At 34.0% G+C, this 23,707-nt stretch overlaps 1 protein-coding gene across 1 annotated transcript; it reads right to left on the bottom strand.

Annotated features, from left to right (window-relative positions):
* Nucleotides 1–101: 101 nt before the first annotated feature.
* Nucleotides 102–4,090, bottom strand: LOC102611232 (probable polygalacturonase). Its single transcript, XM_006464934.4, has 5 exons — nucleotides 3,436–4,090; nucleotides 2,643–2,763; nucleotides 1,736–1,910; nucleotides 1,292–1,362; nucleotides 102–1,182 (listed from the first exon to the last, which is right to left on the bottom strand). Exons 1-5 carry the CDS (start codon nucleotides 3,883–3,885, stop codon nucleotides 551–553), a joined length of 1,449 nt encoding a protein of 482 aa, XP_006464997.1. The 5' UTR covers nucleotides 3,886–4,090; the 3' UTR covers nucleotides 102–550.
* Nucleotides 4,091–23,707: the final 19,617 nt, after the last annotated feature.

Below are 23,707 nucleotides of genomic sequence, written 5' to 3'. Positions count from 1 at the left end.
GAGCTAAATGGCTACACTTGTCACCTAGTTTCAATTTAAGGAAAAAAAAAAAATCTGTTTTCAGAAAGTTCCCAATGAGCTACATAAGGGGCTGGTAGGAGTTAAAAAATAGAACAAAATTCATCATTCTCTAATAAATTACAAGTTCTTCTTTCGTGTTACATTTTTCTGTATAAATTCTAACCAGATTCCAATAAGTTCATTTAAAGATCCTGAAACTGAATTTGTAGAATTGGCAATCAATTATAAAGAATCAATATAAACATAGCAAACTTGTTTAACAGAGAAACTAATCTGGTACCATAAACCTGTCTAAACCTGCATGTCCTAACTGCAGAAGAAATCACATCTTTCGCCAAAATTGTAAGCCTGCACTCAGCCGGAACTTTAACTAGCTTCATTGAACGTCTTGCTTAAACGACGTTCATGCGTATTGAACTCATTTCTACCCAAAGTTTAGTTCATATCGGAGTCCCAGGTTGCTGAAGCAGTTTCCATTCCTAAAATGCAATTCACTTGAACCCCAAAGTTCAAATCTTCCCTAGAAAACTCAAGAAAAAGAACACCAAGATGAACTTTTGTTTTGTAACTGGGGACATGGCAAAGGGAACACCTGACTGGTAAAACCTGAAACGAATTGACATTGCCATTTCGCCGATGGGGCTAGACCTAATAAACTAACATTTTTCATGCAGATCTCTTCAAATTGTGTACCTATAATGCCTGCCAGTACTGGGGCTTTTGTTGTATTTTCGCTGACCACATTAACAAAAGAAATACCCCTTATTTTAGGAAGAGCTTTGGGATCCCATCCTTCATCCGGATGGTCATTAGAACCTCGACTGATCCTTATAGGTATCTTGACTCTCTCCATTTTTATATTCCTTATGGTGATATTTTCAATATACCCGCCTCTACCTTTGTCGGTCTTTATACGAACCCCAGCTGCTGCATCCCAAACATGCAATTGATCTACAGTTACATTAAAAATCCCTCCAGACATCTCACTACCTATTCCAACTCCTGAACAAGTTGGGGTAGTGCCCGAAACTCTCCTCACTACGATGTTTGAACTTGGACGAGCCATTGCAATGCCATAATGGTCCCATCCGCTCTTCACAGCCACCAGATCATCCCCACTTTCAATGTAACAATCTTCAATACACACATTCGTGCTCGAGTCTGTATAATGTTTTGTATAGGTTTGTGAATTAGAAGCTTAAAAGGCAATACTGACCGAGAAAAAAAGGGAAAATAAAGAAAATGTGATAGAAAAGAGAGTATTGTCTACCTGGGTCTATACCATCAGTATTTGGTGCATTAAGAGGAGCCAGGATTGTCATCCCTTTGATAACAACATTCCTGAAACAAATGCAATGCTGCCCATTAGTGCTCAACTAGATGATTCATAAGTGTTATTTTCTGTTTCACATTAATGCTAAGTTGCTAATTGTTATGGCCCCTGCACAAGGATAAAAATGCTGCTAGGCTGGGGCAAAGTTCTATCTTCAAGGACACCAGGTGGGAGACAGAGTTGTACACTTTTCCTACTATTTTTTTTCTTAAAAGAAGGGTTAAAAAAAAGGTGGTCATTTGGATGAATTTATAAATTAGAAAGAACAAAATGTATTCAGCTTAATTTCAAATATTAAACAATAAACTTGAATACAACAGGCACTATTGAAGACATAAACAGATTAAAAGAAAATAAGATTGAAAACCAAAAATGTCGAACCTGCAGTAAACAGGGTGGATAGTCCAAAACGGAGAATTACGGAAGGTGAGATTAGAGATTAGGATATTGTTAGAGTTCATCAGTTCCACAAGATGGCCTCTTGTGTGCTTCAGTGTTCTGTTCCACCATAAATCCCACCACATCTGTCCTTGACCATCAATCGTTCCATTATATCCTGTAAACTTAATAACGATCTTATAAACTTAATAATTTCATGGATCCAAACAATAGTGTTGATTCTCAAGGACTAAAATAAGAATTAATAACAAAAGAAGCACACATGATATAATGATCCAATTAATATGTAATTGCCATTTTCTTTTCCATTCCCTTTTTAAATGACACCAAAAAATCAAAGTGACAATTCTCCTCTGTCCCTTCTCTTTTCATCTCCTTTCTACATTTTCCTTTCTCTCTAATCGATTTGAGTTCCCAAGGTATTCCCCCCAAGCCCAAAACAAATAAACTTTTACATATTCCAAGCATAATGCTCGTCATAAAAGGTAAAATAATATTTCTAGGGGATAAGTAAAACCATATCATTATTTTACAGTTTCAAAAATATACAGTGTGTGAAGAATTTTTCCTTCTACAACAACCTGGAAATAGAGAAGCATCAAAAGATCATTTATTGATGTAAAGAATCCATTAGTTCCATTATCAATAAAATAGTCCATTTAGTCATCCACAACATTCAAGATAAGCCTATTTTATTCTTCTTAATTCGCAAAAAATGTCCAACTAATTTTGGAATACCGGATCATAATATTAAAAGTTAGATATTATCAAAAGCAACCCACATCTTCTTTTTTCTTCTTTTGTGTACCTCCTTTTTCATTGTGAACGCACCATCAGACATAACTTATGCTTTCAACTATAATAATTACAAATAATGTGCTTAATATACCTGTTATAATGACATTGGTCAAATGATCCCCATGAATTAGGCTAATATGTCTCCCTCCTAATCTCTCCCTCCCTCTTCCATAAGAAGGCAAAGGATCTATGATAGGCCATTCATCCATGTCCTGTTAAAAATAGAAAGAAACAAATTAGAAACTAAACAAAACAAAATTATTTATAAGCTGAGCCATGGAACCATAAACATTTTCTTCTTTTGAACACAGGGAACCATAAACTTGATCACTTACATAATGATGGACAGCTAGTCACATAACCAAATCCTTTGTATGCATACATACAGACACACACACATTACATACACATTCATACTAAAGAATAGTAACAAATTTAATACATTATTATGGTGGGTCCCGCTAATTCGACCTTAAATATGAACACAAATAAAATCAGAGCACACCAACCTTCTATGTCTTTAAATTTAAAGAAAAAAAGTGGCAAAAAGGACAAAATGAGCATAAGAACCGTGACCAAACCAAATACACATTAAAATATTTGACGCCCCGTCAAATTAAATTCTTCATTTCACCTTTTCAAACCCTTTTCATCTCTCAAATTTCAAATAGACTAAAATATGCTGAAAAAAGAAAAAAGAAAAAAAGCTAACAAAATCCTATTGTCATCCATTCACATCATCACTTTGACGTTTCATTACGAGTTTAACGTTTCATATTTTCGGTCATCTCATTCATATTTGTATCTTATTATATAATCACTCAAAATAATAAATTAATAATAATGATGATAAAAAAAGAAAGAGAGAGAGATTATTTTAATACCTGAGAGCCTAAAATGACAGCGCCTTTTTCAAGAAACAGCGTGAAGTTACTGGTGAGATTGAAGCTTCCGGTGAGCCACAAGCCTTCCGGAACGTTCAACTGGGCCCCACCTTTGTCGCCGAAGCCTTGCATGTACCGAACCGCTTTCCGGAACGCTTCTGTATTCGACGTCGTCCCGTCTCCAACTCCTCCGAAATCCTTTATCGACATCACGACTTTTCTCTCCGGCAAGTACTGATCCCCCAGCAACCCGGCGGCACACGAGTCCGGGTCGAATATCGCTCCATCGGCTCCCGAGAAACCGACCCGTTTGGGCGACAAAACGGACTTCTTTGTGATTTGTAAGGAGAGGATTGTTATGAGAGTGACGATTAGCACAAGTGTCGCCCATGATGGCCGGCTGAAATTCCCCTTCAGCTTTTCTGATTTCATTGCCTTTTCTTTTTGCATGCATGTAAGATGTAACAAAACAAAACAATAATAATAATAAGTACCGAAAAATAAGTATTATTTTCTATTTTTATTTTTATTTAGTTTTTGCATGCACGAGAAGGAAAATAAGAAGATATGATCAAGAAATAGAAATTAAAAATTTTCGATGGTGTAGCTGAGAGAGAATGGTAGTTGTTCTGTTTCTTAATTTAATTAAGGAAACGTGAAGGAGAAGAATTGGAAAGAAGGTGAATGGGTAGATGCGTTCTGCGCTTACCCGCGTACTTTAGCATGCAGTTGAAAACGTGTGACGTGTCTCTCCGGTTCGGACACTACAAGGGGAAACTTCGATCCAGCTTGTACGTGACTGGAAGGGGGTTCTGATTAGTGTGAGGCCAGTTGTATTCTTGTCCGGCATAAGTCCCTACAGTTTATTGACACGTACGCAGGGTCTTGTTGAATTGGGCTACGTGGCGATAGATTGTTGCTTTTGCAAGTTCGTGTTTTTGTACAGGAAGGCGACGGAAAGAGCCGATATTCACGGGACGGGACCCGTCGAAAATTATTTCTTTTTGGTAGAGGTTATTAGTTTTATGAGTTTCTATTGCGTGTCGAGCATGCATTGAGATTGCTATGCAGATGAAGAACACGTGGAGGCGATGATTTGCGTGTGGGATCCGCGGCCAATTAAGATAACTGTTTTCTAGTCTTAAAGCTTGTAGTGCGCTTGATGATTCCCATTTCCCAGCGGTTGTAAGCCAAATCTTATTTTGTGGGCCATGATGGCTTTTTGGAGTATGGAGCCCCCAACAACGTTCCGGTTGTCTTTCCTTCCCTGTTTTTTATTCTTCATAACTTATTTTTGAGTTATCATAATTTCACTATTTTAAGAATTATAAAATATCAAATCATTATAATATTTTCTATCACTTTATTATTGTGATTTTATAAAATTTTTTATTTTATTATATTTTTGTTAGGGCCGTTGGTTGATCAACTAGTTGACTAGTAAACTATAATTTTATTCTTTATAATAAAATGCATAAATAGAGACATTAAATAATAGACATAAGATTGTTGTTATATCCTTAAATTATTAAATAATAGTTTTAACTATGAATTTATGAATACCACTAAATTTATTACAACTATAAAAATAGTAAAGTACAAATGCTACTAAATATTTTTGTTAAAAAAAAGCTAAAAAAACTTAAATATGGAAGTGTTGATTGCGTAGATAAACTTTAATTTTTTTTAAGAATAGATTGTGTAATTTTTAAAAAAAATATCTAGAGGTATTTTTATCAATTTTTTACTTTTATAGCTATAATAAATTCAAGGTTATTTATCAATTCATGGTTAAAATTATTATTTAATAATTTAAGGACATAACATAATTTTTTTGTCTACTATTTGACACTCTATTTGTGTATTTTACAGTAAAGGGTAAGATTAATATTTTACTAGTCAACTAACTGGTCAACTAATGATTTTAATAAAAAAGTTTCATTTTACAAAATTATAGTAGTAAAATAATAAGGAACAATATTTCTTGTAGTCATTTGATATTTTACAATTTTTAAAATAGTGAAATGATTATAACCATTTATTTTTATTTTTTTATTCTTCATAATTTATTTGTTTATTATTATCATTGTATGATTCTCATTTTATTTTAACTTTTACCTAGTAACTGTAAATCGAAACTTTAGGTTAAATTTTACGTTTAAATATAAATACAATATTCCCTTCAAATGAAAACAAGTGAATAGTGAGCGGGGACGTTGACCCCTAACTGCTGCAAGGCTATCTCTTCCCATGCCGCTGCTATCTCTCCAACCACCACCTTTCTTTCATTTTTTTTCTCATCGAACTATAGCGAATCAAGACACATCGTCACTGCCACCACATTCAGAATTTTCAGATCCACTTGTCGTCTTGTCCATAACCTTCCACAAGTTGCTACCACGGGAGTTCACCGCCACCACCACCGCTCCAGCGTCCTCTTATCTCTCAACTTTCAAGCTTATCAACTCACCGCCGACATTGATCCGCCACCTCGCCAAGCCTTCAGGCTCCCGGAAGCTACAACATCGCCAAGCCTCCACCGCACCAACAGCCACAAAATTTCCCGTTGCTTGATGCTCGCTCCTCTGCTCCGCAGAACCAGTATCATGACACCATCACCAACCATCGGCGTTCTCCAGCTATGGCAAGCCGGCAATCTTTCATGATTTTGTTTTTACCTCTTATTACTTACAACGGCTGTTGAGTTAGGGCTTGGGATATTTTCCTCCAGTTAAGTTAGGCATTTTGAAATTTCTATTGGTTGGCTACGTTTAGCTTGTGCAACTCCAGACATATGTATGATTATAAGTTTAGTTGAATTAGATGCCGTATTATATTTATCGTTTAGTTGGTAAAGTAAATTGCTTGCTACTATTTCTTTTTAAATTTTTATGACTTAGATTTGGTATGTTTTTTAATTTAAGTTACATAAATTTTATTTTATGAAAATGATTCTGTTTGTTTTGTTATCTTTCATTTATTTTTGTCATTTAGTTGGGGCAAAATGGTAACTTTATATTCAAGGGCAAACTTATCATTTCATTAATATTATTAACAGAGTTAAGACGACAGTGAACAACTGAAATATTATGTAAACTTTAAATGGATTTCTGAAAGAAAAAAAAAGATTTGTGCTCTTTTGAAAAAATCCAAAACATCATGTGCTCATGAATCATTGCCTAATAAATTTATTCATAGAAAATGTTAATTTACAAATTAACTTTAAAAATAAAGTAAGAATCTAATGTAATTTTTTTATCGTTTCACTTTTATGATTAATATGGTAAATTAATTTCTAAGTATTAGTAAGATTATAATTAAAACATATTAGTAAGATTATAATTATTAGCAATAATTATTAAACATTACTTTAATTTAGCAAGTGTTGATATTTTTAAAAATTAGAATATTGATAACAGTTCATTCAGACTAATAATTATTGGTTAATTTTTAATTAATTTTTTCATTTATTAATAATTAATATCACCAAAATTATAGTAAGGATATTATTGTATAAGAAAGGAAAAAAAAAATAAGAGCAAGAGGGTTACCCATTCAATTGCAAGTGTATCTTGAGACACTTTTCAATATATAGGGAGTAAACGGCTACCTAACTTAAAGGGTTAGGATATTTGTATCCCATTATTTCCGTAAATCCACCCACTTTCAAAATATATTTACAATAAATTCACATTATTTCTAACAAATACAAATCAACACAAATATTTTTATAATTAATCAATTAAATCATTCTCATATTTTTTTTCTCGCTTAGGCTTTTTCCAAACTTTTTTTACGATTGAGGTTGGTTTGATATAAAATGAATCAATTCTCCAAAGAAATATGTGTTCGTATATTTAATACTTTAGGTACTTAATTTTGTGACTGATAATCTAACTCTTGAAACGGTGCCTAATAATTTTTAATATTTAATATGTAAATGACATAAATTTTACAGCTTAATAATTTACATGAGTATTGTCTCATAATGACATTAAGTTACCTTAATTAAATGTTAATAATCATACTAATAAAGTAGAATTGACCATTTAGAAACAATTAATTTTGTATAAAATTAAAAAAAAATTGAAAGTAAAGTAAATTTTTGTTTCTTTACATTTAAGGGTAAAATAGTCAATTTAATTATACGTTAAAACAATCTTAATAGTCAAATATAATAAACAACTCTAAATCACAAAAACAAAATCAAAATATCACAAAGAAACTAAATTAAGATATATCTAGTTGATTAATTCTTCAAAATTCTTCTTTATTTGAAATTTTTAAAAATAATGTGCACTTAAAAATTTTATAATTATTTTTTAAAAGTAGAGTAGATTTACAGAATTTACCAAGTGGACATATCACTACCCTAACCTAAAATATAAGCGAGCATTTAACCTTTAAATATTTACTATGGGATTGCATGATATGAATAGTTGAACTTTTATATAATTAATATTTAAATTTAAATAATAACCTCACCCAATAAAAAATAAATAAATTTTAAAATATTGTTCTCTTGAGACTCTAGGATTTTTGTTCGGTGAGAAAGAGATGACATAATCATAAAAAATATAAAAATTGTTAAAATTACAATGATATTTTTATTAAGGCGTATACAGTTTTTGCTTTATTTGTCTGCTGCATTTATCTGTCCATAATTGGCATATAACTATTTGCATTATCGACTTGCATGGGTTAATATGAGCCTATGCTATTTCTCTGTATCAATGCTCGTTCTGAACGTGAGGACCAACATATCTTAAATGAGTTACAATGTGTCATGTTTCTTTACTTGTAACGAGACTTTTAAACGAGACTTTTCTTAATGTTTCTATTTATTTTGATGAATCGATCGTTTTGGTTTGAAACGGAGAAATATGCTTAATGATTTGCTTGCCTTGTAATTTAATAATTCGCCTGCTTTTATTCTGATAATTCGCTCTCGCTCTGTATTGAGAGTACTGCGGTAGTTCAATTGCTTCTTTCCTAAAAAACGTTTTGGAGCTTCGGCCGGATTGAGACTCTGATAGTTCAATGGCTAGTTTTCTTTCTTTCTTTCTTTTTTTTTTTAAATTTCTTTTGGATTATAATTATGAAAATTTTCCTTTGACTTGAGAAACTTGTTTATGAACAGGGGTTGGCAAAAAAAAACTTGAGCACGTACAAATTGTACGGCACAATAGAGATAAATAAAAGATAACAAGCGATTGGTACTGAGTAATTTGTTTGCTGAATAATTTTTAATTTTAATTGGACAACGGATAATTTTTATTTTTCATTGAACAACAGAAGAAAAAAATATTAAAGAGAAATAGGAGCTAATAAAGTATGTTTATATAGAAAGAAAGAAATCATGTTCCACATGAAAAAGGATGAGAAACAGGAATATGGTAAACCGAATCATATGCGAACACCTTCATCGGATGGTGAAGCAAGTAATTTTAGTTTCCCCAAATATTTTATCATTATTTTTTTATATAATTTGTATTGAATATTATCAATGAAATATATTTCAGTTTTCGAACTCACATATACAAGTGCACTTTTAATAGCAAAAGGATTAAAAAATAGTGATAATAAGATTAAGTATGTTATCTTTGTTGAGCTTTTTTTTTTTTCAATAATATATTCATTGAGTAATTTCATGAATTGTATGTGTTAAATATATAAAAATTGACTTTCAAGAGCGTATGATAAAACGTGATTACACTAACATATAAATTAAAATTATTAGTGTCAATATTTATGAAGTATGAACCATCATTAAAGAAGAAAGAATAAAGTAAATTTTAATGTATTCAAAATTAGAAAATTATTATTTTCCTTTTTAGTAATTGTCGTGGATAAAATTATAACCAAAAAATAATAATAAAAAAAGCTGCAAGCAAAAGCGACACTATTCTTGAAATTGAAAATTGTAAAATTTGGATCTTCCAATCATGTGTTTAGTTGGAAGAAATGATAGGAGATGAGAAGAATGGAAATGGATAAAAAAAGAGAATCAATCTTATTTTTGTTATTTGGCTAGATGTGAAATTCATCTTTTTCTCTTTATTTCTTTCTCTTCTCCCATTTTCCTCTCCTCAAGTCCACCAAACAGCGAAGCATTTTAGAGTATACCAAACCTACTATATCTAATTAATATCATATAATATACCTATGATATGTATAATTTAATAAAATATAATATTAATTACAAAGTAATTTTTTGAAAAAAATGTATATACAACATATACACATTAATTAGATGTAGTAACTTTATGAAGAATGAAGAAATTAATGTGAGGGATTAAAAATAATAAATAAAAATAAAAATAGCTCGCCCATTTCTCTCTACTCTCCTTGCCTTCATACTCAGCCCTCATTACTGCCAGATATTGGCCACTTGCTTCACCGGAATCTCGCCAATGTCTAGAAATTGAACACTGCTAGATGCCATAGGCCAAAACCACGGCCGCTGTTGGTAAATCTTCGTATCAAACCTCTTTAATTAATTTTGTCAATAGAATTTTACAATTGTATAAATTTAATTTATGTCCATTCCTGTTAATTCATTCTAAAATTGTTGCTCAATAATTAACAATAACTCTTACGGAGAGGAGTGCAAGTCCAAATGTGAATTTGGATAGAATATCTACACTACTGAACTAATATTGTAATATCTCATATCACTAGTGAGTGAGCTCGTGGACTAAGTAGACATGTTTTTGAGTTATGAAACCCAATAATAAAATTGTGGGACTATATGCCCAAAGAAAACAATATCTACTTAATTATTGGGCCTAAACTATTACATTTAGTATCAGAGCTAACTCACTACCTGATGTATGGATAGATGGATTTACCAATATGGTATCGTTTCATTCTATTTCCAATGGCCTTCATGAGGATGTGAGGTTCTCAAGGGAAAATATGTAATATCCGATATTACTAGCGAATGACTTCCTAAACTAATTTGTAAGTCATAGACTCTCCTAACTAAGTAGATGCATTTTGAGTTGTAAAACCAATAACAAAATTGTAACGAGCTGTGTACCCAAATCGAACAACATCTATTTTGTTGTTGGGCTTAGGCATATTCTCTCATTCCTATCGGTATCTACTTGGTGCAATTAGAAATATTGCACCACATTCTCCCATTCCTATCTATATCTTTTTAGTTGTTGAGGTCGGGCAATTACAAATATGATGCAACAAGATTTTGTTTAAATTTGATTGCTATCTGTTTAGTTTTAGGAAACAAAAGAAGGGCTCGAAGTTCTTGGAACTAAATTTGCTCGATCGTCATATGATTGCAATTAGTTTAGAGAAGTTCATGCTTAGCGTGCGATTATCAGATGATCTAGAGCTTGTGTAGAACTTAAGCAGAAGCCTTGTATTGAACATACAGAGATGCCTTACCTATGCAATTGGAAGTAATGTCAAAGAGTTAAAACTTATAGTTAATTGTACTTGTGGGAATTACTATTTGTCTCAATTAGTTTTCTATGTGAAATCAATTGTTGCACTAGAATTACATTATTGTAAACTGGAGTCGCCTAGAATTAGCGTGACTTTTTCTTCTTTGAGGTATGAAGCTGATCAAGTATTTAAGGATCTAGCGGCTAGGTATGAATCTTTTCTATGTCAAGGATTGAGAAGCCTATAGTTATTGTTGGGGGTTGTTTGTTAAATATTTAATTTCAAACCATTTCTAAAATTTATTTGTTTGTGTTTTTGTAACTTATGTTTGATTTTAATACATTTACATCTGAATAGAAAATGTAAATTTTTAGGAAAATGTATAAATGAAAAGTAAAAATTATTTTCCAAAATATCTTTATAAAAATATATTTATTTTCGAAACTATAAAATTTAGTCCTTTTTTATTTTAGTCTTTAAGGACATATATGTCAAATAATTGAAGAATATAAATGTCAAATAATTATGTTTAAGATTTTTTTATTTATAAAAACAAACAAAAAAACCACTTGTATTCAGATAATAAAAAAAAAAATTCAAATATTCGTACTTAGGCCTACTACACTATCCCGCATCAGTGTATCCTATTGGAAGAATCTGAAAAAATTAAAATTAGGCCAGCTTTTGATACGGATAAGTGGTTTTGCTACCAAATTTCTCAAATTCCGTTCCTAGAGTACTTAAGAGAATATTGATTTACGAAGTTAAGAAGTATTAAGATTTCAGGTTGCTGTATTAAGGCTTATGTGCAAAAGCAATGACACGTTGGATGAGTTCAAACTTGAAAATAAAAATTTTAAACACATTTTAATATATTAGGCTTTGTCTGAAACTATATCGTTTTTTCAGATCTGATAATATTGACAATCAATAGAACCTGAAATTGATTGGACTTCTTGCACAGTTCAATAGTTGTCCCAAAGTGTTAAACTTGCAATGTAGTCACGAGGTTATGCCTTCCAAACTCTTACATGAAATTTTCTATCTTTTTCTAGTAAATGATTGCAATACATTACCTAATTTTATTTTTTTCAAATTTTTTTCCTGAAGGCTGTGACTATACCAAGAGAATTGCGTGAAATCTTATGGCCCCTATTAGCTTATGGCGAGCATGTGTGCTTTTTTGGTTTATCTTGCTGAAATGAGGCTCTTTTTTTTTTTTTTTTTTTTTGGCTCCCTTTCAAATGGCAACTCCTTTCTAACTATGAACAATTTAAGCTATGAATGATTACTATCATATAATGCTCTCTCTCTTTTTCTTTTTTTAAATCAACTTATTTGATATGTAGACACCTTATCCTCTTTTGTAATTGCTTTAATTTTTAGTAAACTCTTCATTTTACCCGTTCTTTCGTCACTTGACAAGCATGGAGTAGCCTTTGAATTTCTCAATATAAACATAACTAATCAATTTAAGAAAGCGCAGTATCCAACTTTTATGAATTGGTGGTAATTTTATGCGAGCAAATGAGGAATTTTTTGAGAAGTTTGTGCTGTAGAGAAAAGGTAAAACATAAATGTAGATATACTTGAACAGGTTTGTTTTATTAATAAAAGTGATTCCTCTCAGGATTTAATATGAAACTTTTACAAATTTGTGATAATTTTAAATTAATAATGGAAGAATTTTTTTTGGGGGAATTTACGCTGTTGACTAAAGGTTGAATACAAACATGTAAGGTTTATGCAATGAATAGAAGTGAACATAGAATTGCTGCAGTACGTAGCGTGTTTTATCCTTTGAAGGGTTCCGCTAAATATAAGAATGCCCAAGCTTTATGTTGATGATAAGATATGGATTCATTTGTCACGGAAAATAATATACTTGAAGAGATGCTGTATCAATTTTTTGTGTATGAAATCTTTTATGTCACGCAAGTTTTTCCTTGATAAGATCTTCCACAAATTTTCTACTTAAAAATGCCTTTATCGTTAATTAGCCATGTAATGTTAATGGATTGTCATTAGTATCTTCATGAGACAGAGGTAAAATCTTCACTAAACTCTTAGCATCATTGAAACATGTGTTGTAAAAGCAAGAATGTTCATAGTATATTGTTAATCTATTAATGTAAACTTTTCATAGAAAATATATTGTCAGTGTAGTACTATATTCAGCATCGTCTTCAGACATTATTTTTTTCTTTTTTGCCTTTTTCTTTGGCAGTTGGATTCCTAGAGAGCATGTTTGTTTTTATCCCTGGTATAAAAAATAGATGTTGCTTATTGCCTTTATATGAAGGAGAGACTCCTTATTGTTGTTGATGCCTTCCTCTCTCATGTTGGTAGCATTGCATGAAGGAAATTAAGATTGAGCACTCGAGTGAATGTCCAAGAACAGCATGTATTGAGACACAATGTATTTATTCTTCCGAGGAAGGACAGATCTTGCAAAAGATTGATGATCTTTCGAGATCGTTGGATGAGCCCGATGATAGTAACGAAGCCGATGTTACTGATGATTCTGATGCTAGCAACGATTCTTATAATAACAACTTGCCAAAATTTATTAATTTTATTTGAGCCTATATTTGCTATTTGGGTATTTTGGGATTGTGGTAGCCTTATTGGATTCTCTTGTAATGTTTCATTAGTCCAATGTTCATAGCTTCTAATGAACCAATTAAAGGGTATTGCTATTAAACTAACATTTCAATACAAAGTGTTGATTTATGACTTGTGTGTGGATTGTACATGGAACTTCTTGAAGCTACCAAAACTAAAAATTTAGTTCACTGATGAAAAAATTGATACAATATTGTTTCTTGCTTGATTAGATTACATGGTGATTAGGATAATATATACAATGATGATAAGAAATTCTCGTAACAGTTCTAAGGCTTGACATGAGTGAATTTTTTTTTTTTTTTTTTTGGTTTGAACCACGAGATGGTCCTGAGTGGGCCCCAACTGTGGGAGGCACCTTTAAGCCCGTACCACAACTCAGACTAATCCCCGCTCGCACCGGGTCGGCCCATAAGGGGTAAAGTGCTGGCCAAAGTGGTGACTCCATACGAGAGCGGGACTTGAACCTCTGACCTCTCTTAAGGAGTGAGAGTGCCGAACCACTCACACCAACCAACTTTGGTTTGACATGAGTGAATTTCCTATTGATTGTATTATAAAATATGGAAGGCTAGAGAGATTCTTACCAAAATTATCATGAAGTTATTGTTCTGCTATCAATCAAATACTTGGCCGTTATAAATGATTCTGGAACTTGATATGTCGTTGGCTTGCACTTTCCTTCCATAGGTTCTGAATGTTTGATTGTTGCTAAAATTCATCCTGTGTATGAATCTCATCTGCCCCCCTCAAACTAGGATCGGTCATGGGGTGAGTTCCAAGTTTGTGCCTAAATTTTAGGAAGAGTTTCTTACACAGAGGCTTTGTAAATATGTCAGCAATTTGAGATAGAGAAGGAGTGTATCTTGTGTCAAGCAATCCTTGTGTGCCTTTCTCACGAACAACATGGTAGTCAATCTCGACGTGCTTAGTGCAGGAATGAAATACTGGATTTTTAGACATGTCTAGAGCACTCTTATTGTCACATATAAGTGCTGGTGTTGCTACAAGCTAGATGCCAATGTCTTTCAATAAATATGTGAGCCAGGTGAGTTCTACTGTTGTAGAAGCCATGCAACGATATTCAGCTTCGGCACTAGAACGAGCAACTGTGGCCTGTTTTTTTGAACTCCAACTAATGCAGTTTGCGCCTAGGTAGATGCAGAATCCGCTTGTGCTTCGACGAGTGAGAGTACAGCCAGCCCAATCTGAATATGAAAAACCATACAACTTTAGCGAGGTTTGTTTTAAATAACGAAGACTAAAATTAAGAGTGCCTTTGAGATAGCGCAATATGCGTTTGACAGAACGAAGATCGGCTTTGGTTGGTTATTGGAACTTATGGCAGACACGATTCACATCATGTGTAATATCGGATCTAGTGAAAGTAAGGTATTGTAGACTTCCCACAATTTGGTGATACTCTGTAGTGTCAACGGGTTCATTATCATCAAATTTTGGTACTTCTTTCATAGTCATAGGAGTAGTAATGGAGGTGCTATCTTGTATCTTAGTCTTAATCAGTAAATCCTTTGTATACATAGCCTGCGAAAGGAAAATTCTAGCCGTAAAGTATTTTATTTCAATGCCTAAGAAATAAGTTAGCATACCCAAGTCTTTCAAAGCAAATTATGAACTAAATGTCCTAATAATATGTTGTATAAGGGTGTTATTATTTCTAGTGATTATAACATCATCTACATAAACAAGTAATAAAATAATGCTAAATTCATGATGTAAAAAAAACAAGGACGTGTCAGCCTTACTTTTTTGAAAACCAAGTTTAATGAGTGCATGGTAAAGACAATCAAACCAAACTCGTGGAGCTTGTTTTAGCTCGTAGAGTGACTTTTTCAGCTTACAAACATGTGATGGTAGTTTAGGATTGACAAAACTTGGGGTTGCTCCATGTAGACAATCTCATTAAGATGACCATGGAGGAAAGCGTTGCGCACATCAAGTTGACTCATTGACCAATTTTGATTCACAACAAGGGCCAAATACAAGTAGGATTGTTGTATGTTTTATGACCGGACTGAAAGTTTCTTCAAAATTAATCCTGGGAACTTGTGTGAACCCTTTGGCTACAAGACGCGCTTTGAATCGTTCGATGGTTCCTTTTTCATTGTACTTGATTTTGTACACCCATTTGGAACGAATGATATTTATGTTTGCTGGCCTTGGAATAAGATCCCAAGTGTTGTTTTGGTATAAAGCCCAAAGTTCTTCTTCCATTGCAGCAACCCATTGAGGATTTTTTAGAGCACACTCTTCAAGGTTTTTGGTTCTGATACAATGGATATGTGCAAGGCCAGGTTGGGATTACTTCTAAGTTTCTGTCGAGTAATTGTTATGCTAACTGAGTTATATCTGACTCTTGAACAAGAACTAAGTAACTCATGAACCCAAAATTAACAAATGCAAGACAAGAAAAGAAGCAAAGAAAAAACAGAGTAATCAAGAACTATCAACACACCAAGAAACTAATGCGGTTCAGCTCTACAAAGCAACCTACATCCACGGCTGAAAATGCTAGCTAGGGCAGAAGCTTATTGAACTAGAAAATGGCTGATTACAATGACCCTCAATAATACAGATTGAAACTCTCTAAGCTTAGTGTTTCCTTTCTCTGTAATGCAGCCTCTGAATCTACTTCTTCTGGCTTCAGAAGAAGCTTATATGTACTGTTTTGACCCGTGTGTATCCACTTAACAGAACTAAACTGTAACAACTTAATTGCTTATTCTCTTAGACCCCACTAACGCCAGCTCATCAGCCACCTCAGCAAGCTCATAGCAGAATATAACTAATCTTTGGCTTCACAAATCTCCACCTTAGTTCTATTCTGTTCATGCTTATCCCTACACTGCAACAACAACAGTAAGCTTGTATCACAAGCTAACACTCCTAATCAAGTTCAGCAAATTCCTGAACCTAACTGATGGCAATGTCTTGGTTAACATGTCAGCTGGATTGACCTCAGAAGGCACCTTGACCACATTCATCACTCCTTTGCCAATTTCATCCCTTATGAAATGCATTCTAACATCAATATGTTTAGTTCTCTCATGATACTTAGGATTTTTACTTAGTTGAATGGCACTTGAGCTATCACAGCTAACTTTAACAACTTTTTGTTTAAACCCCAATTCAGAGACCAACCCTCTCAGCCATATTGCCTCTTTAACAGCTTCTGTGAGTGCAATATACTCAGCTTCTGTCGTTGAGAGAGCAACCATTGATTGAAGAGAGGACTTCCAGCTTATTGCACCTCCACACATAGTAAACACAAACCCTGTAATAGATCTTCTTCTATCCTTATCTGCTGCATAGTCAGAATCTACAAACCCAGCAACTTCAGGTAATGCTCCATTTATGTTTCCAAACACAATAACAGTGACAACAGTCCCTCGAAGGTACCTTAGTACCCATTTCACTGCATTCCAGTGATCTTTACTAGGGTTCCCCATAAATCTACTGATAACACCAACTCCATGTGCCAAGTTAGGTATGGTGTAGACCATGGCATCATGATGCTGCCAACTGCACTGGAATATGGAATCTTCCTCATATAGTGAAGATCATCATCAGTTGTAGGTTCCAGAGATTTAGATAACTGGAAGTGTGCTGACAGGGGTGTTGTAACATGTTTTGAGTCTTCCATATTGAACTTGGTCAATACATTCTTCACATAATCAGCTTGAGACAGATACAAAGTCTTTGAGTCACTGTCCTTTATTATCTGCATGCCCAAAATTTTTGTAGTTGCACCCAAATCCTTCATTTCAAATTCAGTGCTGAGTTCAACCTTGAGCTTATCTATTTCTTCTTTTTGTTTACATGCAATAAGCATGTCATCAACATAAAGAAGTAAGTAAACGCCGCCATCACTGGATAGGAATTTGTAATACACACAATTATCAAACTTGCTTCTGTTATATCCATGGCTTATCATGAACTCATCAAATTTCAAATACCATTGCCTTGGAGATTGCTTGAGGCCATACAAGCTCTTTTTCAGTAAATACACCTTGTCCTCTGATCCTTTCTCAATAAACCCTTCTAGCTGTGCCATGAAAATTTCTTCATCAAGATTACCATGTAAGAAAGCAGTTTTAACATCCATCTACTCCAGTTCCAGGTCATAATATGCAGAGAGGGCCAATAACAACCTAATGGAGCTGTATTTGAGTATAGGTGAGAACACTTTATTGAAGTCAACTCATTCTCTTTGTGTAAATCCCTTTGCCACAAGTCTGGCCTTGTGCCTTGGTGGTTCCTTTTCAGAAGCTCCAGCCTTCAATTTGAAAATCCACTTACTGCTAACTAGTTTCTTGTTAGGAGGTTTTTCAACTAAGATCCAAGTGTTATTCTTCTTTAATGAGGTTATTTCATCCTGCATTGTAGCATACCACTTCAGCTTATCTTCACAGCACATAGCTTCTCTGTGACTTAAAGGGTCTCTACTATTTACTTCATCAGCTACTGTCAATGCATAGGAAATAAGGTAAGTTATGCCATATTTCCTTAGCATTTTGATAGCTATTCTCTCCATATCCTTAACAAGTTGGTATGTTTTTAATTCTGATGATTTATTCCCTTCTTTGAATTGTTCTGATGGCTCTTCAGAAGTCTTGCAATTATTAGAGTGCTCCACCTTCTGTTCAGCACTTTTAGCTTCTTCCGATTCTGTAGCTTCAATATCAGTTTCTACCTTTGACAGAAATATTAGACCTTCATCAAAAGTAACATCCCTGCTGATAAGTATTCTAGATGGTTTGCCATTGAGGGTCCATATTTTGTATCCCTTTGTGCTCTCTGGATAACCCAAAAAATACCCTTTGACAGCCCTTGGTTCAAGCTTACTTTACTTTATATGAGCATATGCTGGGCACCCAAAAATCCTCAGATTGCTTAGGTCTAGTGGCTTCCCTGACCAAATCTCTGGTGGTGTCTTAAAGTCTAGAGCTGATGATGGACTTCTGTTTATCAAGTAGGCAGCTGTTGTGACTGCCTTAGCCCAAAAACCTTTGGATAAACTTGCATTCAGCAGCATACATCTAACCCTCTCTATTAAGGTTCTGTTCATTATCTCTGCTAGCCCATTTTGCTGTAGAGTATAGGTAACAGTTCTATGCCTTGCTATGCCCTTTGATTTGCAAAAATTTTCAAACTCTCTACTGCAATATTCCAGTCTATTATCTGTCCTTAGCCTCTTTATTTTCTTATCAGTTTGATTCTCCATCAGAGTTATTCACTCTTTAAACTTCTCTAATACTTCATTTTTATGCTTTAACATATAAATTCATACCTTCCTTGAGAAGTCATCTATAAAGTACACAAAGTACCTAGCTCCACCTAAAGATGGAACTTGTGATGGCCCCTAAAGATCTGAGTGAATGTAATCTAAGGTTTGTTTGGTTTCTTTTCTCCCCATAATGAATTTTAGTCTTGTAGCTTTGCCAAATACACATTTCTCACAAAATTTTAAGAAAGAAATTTTGTCATTACCAAATAAGCCCTGATTGCTTAACTCCCTGAGACCTCTTTCACTGATATGAGCTAGTCTCATGTGCCAGAGCTTAGTTTTGTCTCTGGTCACACTTGCTGAGATCCCATGCTCAGGTGAGGATCCAACAAGTATATACATCCCATTTTTCCTAACCTCCTTCATAACAGTTTCACCCTTATCTGTAACATGTATTTCTTCATTTTCAGCCTTAATTGTACACCCTGATTGATCAACCATTCTTAAAGATATTAGATTTCTTTTGAGTTCAGGAACATATCTCACATAGTGCAAGTCTCTAGTGACACTAACAAATATTTTTAAGCTAATGGTTCATATTCCAGCCACCTTGCAAGCCAGATTATTCCCTAACAGTACCTTCCCACCATTCACATTTTCAAAGGTCTTAAAAAAGCTGTTATTTGGACACATATGGAAGGAACAACCAGAATCTAATATCCACTCACCAGTTGGGTGCCTCTCTGCAGCCACCAGGACATTTGCTTCATCATAGTCACCTTCATCCTCAGAGGCTAAAGTAGCCTTCCCATTTGACTTCTTTTGCAATTCTTCTAGTTTCTTTTTCTCAAAGCAATCCTTGATGTAGTGCCACTCCTTTTGGCAGAAGTAACACTTTCTCTTCTTATTATTTTTCTCAGCTTTATCTTTCTGGTTATTGTTCTTCTTCTGCTTGTTGTTTTTCTTTTTTGATTTTCCTTTGGTAACTAAGCCTTCTGCATTGCTTTGATCTTTTACTTCTGCCATTTTATTTAAATCCTTGGATTCCAGAGCATTTTTGACATCTTTTAATGTGAGGGTCTGTCTTTTATAGAGGAGAGTATCTACAAAGTGTTCATAAGATTCTAGAAGGGAACTAAGTAAGATGAGTGCCTTGTCTTCATCTTCAAGAATTATGTTAACATTCTCAAGATCAAAAATGAGTTTATTAAACTCATCCACATGATCCTTCATTGCTACACCATCTTTTATCGATAATGTGTATAATCTCATTTTCATATCAGCCTCTTTGCTAAAGATTTCTTCAAGCTTGGCCCAGAAACCAAATGCAATTTTTTTCTTTTGACACCTCTCTCAAGACTTCATCAAAGAGATGCAAGATAATCGTGCTATGGGCCTTGTTATTAATGACTCTCTGGTCTCCACCAAGACTTGGAGAACTTTCTCTCTTTTCTTTCATGGCCATAAGATCTTCTTCATCATCGAAGGCACTGTCAAGCCCTTGCTAAATCAGAATTGCTCTCATTTTTAAACTCTATAGATAAAAGTCATTATCTCTATTAAACTTTTCAAGATCAACTCTGGTGCCTGCCATTTTAGAATTCGATCCTAACCAACACCAAGCTCTGATACCAGTTTGTTATGCTAACTGAGTTATATTTGACTCTTAAACAAGAACTAAGTAACTCACAAACCCAGAATTAATAAATGTAAGACAAGAAAATAAGCAAAGAAAAAACAGAGTAATCAAGAACTATCAACACAGCAAGAAACTAACGTGGTTCAGCTCCACAAAGGAACCTACATCCACGGCTGAAAATGCCAGCTAGGGCAGAAGCTTTATTGAACTAAAAAATGGCTGATTACAATGACCCTCAACAATACATATTGAAACTCTTTAAGCTTAGTGTTTCCTCTCTCTGTAATGCAGCCTCTGAATCTACTTCTTCTGTCTTTAGAAGAAGCTTATATATACTGCTTTTGACACGTGTGTATCCACTTAATAGAACCAAGCTGTAACAACTTAACTACTTATTCTCTTGGACCCCACTAACGCCAGCTCATCAGCCACCTCAGCAAGCTCATAACAAAATATAACTAATCTTTGGCTTCACAATAATTATAAGGCGCGAATTTGAAGTAGTGTTTTTTTATAGTTCACTTGGAAAAGTGGACGCAGTAGGTTGAATTGGTAATTCAATAGAGAGTTTATTTGAGATATCAGGAAACTCTTTATGACTGATTTCAGAAGAGTTCTTCTCGGTTGAAAAGGAGTTGTTTAGCTCATGGTCATCAGTGGTAGAATTTGTGTGAGCCTCAATATTTCCTTCATTGGTTTCATGGCTAGGAGTTGTTGTCTCTGAAGTTTCGGTGAAGTTAAAATTTTTGCTTGTACGAGGTGTATAAAAAATTGGTGCTAACATCATAATATTGTCACAAGAACTAGTGATGGGATTAAGTTCTTCAACGTTTGTGGCAGGAGATGAAAACCACTTATTCTTGACTAGTTTTAGACTTTCCTGCAAGGTACCAAAGGAAGATAATTTAGCAAGTGGAAAGGTATTTTCATCAAATACAACATGTCTAGATATATAGATACGTTTGTTTTCGAGATCTAAATAACAATATCCCTTATGTAAAAGATTATATCCAACAAAAACACAAGGTTGTGATTTTTATTGAATTTATTTTTGTTGTAGTCCTTTAAATAAGAGAAACACCTGCATCCAAAAGTTTTCAATTTGTCATAATCAGGAACTTTATTAAAAAGCTTTTCAAAGGGAGATTTCATGTTAAGAGTTGAAAGAGGCATTATATTGATGAGATAAGTTGCAGTGATGAACGCTTTAACCCGAAGTGTCAATGGAAGTTGGGCTTGAAACATTATGGTTAAAGTTGTATGCCGATGTTTCCTCTCTGCTACTCCATTTTGTTCAGGTGTGTAGGGGCATGCGATTTGTCTTTTTATTCCACAAATCTGTAGATGATTAAGAAAAATGTTTGAATTAAATTCTCCTCCTCCATCACATTAGAAAATTTTAATTTTCTGTTCCAATTGATTCTCCACTTGTTGTTGGAACCTTACAGAACAATAAAAAAAAATTAGATTTATGATTTAAAGGAAACAAGCAAGAGAATCTAGTGCAATCGTCAATAAAGAGAGCATAAAATCTAAAATTCTATGTAGAATTGATAGAAACAAGACCCCACAAATCACAATGTATTTTCTCTAAAGGAAATTGTGATTTTTTATTGGATAACTTGAAAGGGAGTTTGTAGCTTTTTCCTAATTGACATAAAACACATATGCTTGGTGTTTTAGTCCAATTAGAAATGCTAATTTCTTTTGTGATTTCAATATACGCAAGACGTTGTGACTTGGGTGTCCAAGTCTTTTGTGCCAAAGATCCGCGTCCACAAACTTTCCTTTTATTCATTAAGAGCTTCCTGATTGGTCTCCTCTAATACGTAGAGATTTCTACGTCTACTGCCTCTTGCCAGTACTTGGTTCTGTTTATTCTTAACAATAAAGCCTTTAGAATCAAATTCAAGAGAACATGGTAGATCGTTAGTGAGTTGAGCTACAGACAAAAGATTTTTCTTTAATTGAGGGTCAACAAGAACATATTTCAGTTTGAAAGTGCCATGATAAGTTTTTACAGAAATATCTCCAGTATGTGAAATTTTAATGCTTGTCCATTGCCAACAAAAATCTTATCATGGCCTTTATAAAAAAAAAAAGAGTATCGAGTTTACCAGGATCATTCACCATATGTGCTATGGCATCAAAATCTGCGTAAATTTGTTTATCAATTTGTTGATGGAAGTTCATTGCAGCAAGAACTTGTGGCACTTCTTTTTTATCCATATATTTATAACGATTCTGGCAAAAGGTTGCACTATGTCCCCTTTTTTTTCCGCGTATTTGGCAAGTCACAACCTCTTCTTGTGCATTCTTCTTGCTTTCCTTTGTAATTTTTGATGCAGTTTGTATATTCGAAAGATGTGGGCTCTTATTTTGATTTTGATCCCTGTTATTTTGTTTGTAGGCTCTTTTATAGCCATCGTTGTTTTTCATTCTTCTCCCATTCTGGCAAAAAAAAAAAGCTTGAATTAGTGCTTTTTCTTCTTGCTTTTGGACCATAATTGTTTGTTCATGGATTTGGAGGGCAAGAATAAATTGCTTTATTGTGGGATAGGGAGGTTTGGCTAACATGGCAATCTTGAAGTCAGCATAGTTTAGCCCAAGAGATCGTGCGAGTTGGAAGACCTTGTCTTTATCTAAAATTGGTTTCCCAATTTTTTTGAGTTGTTACACAGTGTCTTGAATTTCTTGAGAAATTCTTTAAGTTTTGTGTTCCCTTTCTTAAGGGAATAAAGGCTACCTTTCAACTAAGACTCATGTTCTTTGGTTGCTGGAAGCATATGCTCTTCAATAGAGCGCCATACTTCATAAGCAATTTGACTTTCTACTATCATACTTAATATATCGTCTGTCACCGTCCCTCTCAACCATGTCATCAATAATCTACTATTGTTCATCCTAAGGATGAATTCAAGATTTATTTTTTCTTTTCCATCTTGAGTAATCATCTTCGGTGGAGCCTCCATGCTGGTAATATGGTGTTCCATTTCAAGACAGTTGATGAGTGGAAGAACTTGAGACTTCCAAAGACGATAATTGTTTGAATTGAGTTTGATGGAGACAAAACTCACACATTGGTGGAATGACTGGATAGTGAGTGAAGGTTTTGTATATTTTTCAGCCATTAGCTCTGATACTATAAAAAAAATTGATACAATATTATTATTATTATTTTTGGTTTAAACCACCCGGTTTCTGGCGACCACATTGGGCCCCGACTAATCCGGATTCGGGGTGTAGTCACAGTTAAGGCTCCTTACCCCTCCCAAATGGTGTGTTTAGTGGGGATCGAACCCAAGAGCTTTTCCCGCTTACCCAGCTAGCGTTGCCAATTGAGCCACAACCGT

The sequence above is a fragment of the Citrus sinensis genome, chromosome 7, assembly GCF_022201045.2.
Source record: "Citrus sinensis cultivar Valencia sweet orange chromosome 7, DVS_A1.0, whole genome shotgun sequence".
In the NCBI taxonomy this organism is placed as follows: domain Eukaryota; kingdom Viridiplantae; phylum Streptophyta; class Magnoliopsida; order Sapindales; family Rutaceae; genus Citrus; species Citrus sinensis.
The sequence above is the reverse complement of the archived record's forward strand: the minus strand, read 5'-3'. Positions and strand labels throughout refer to the sequence as shown.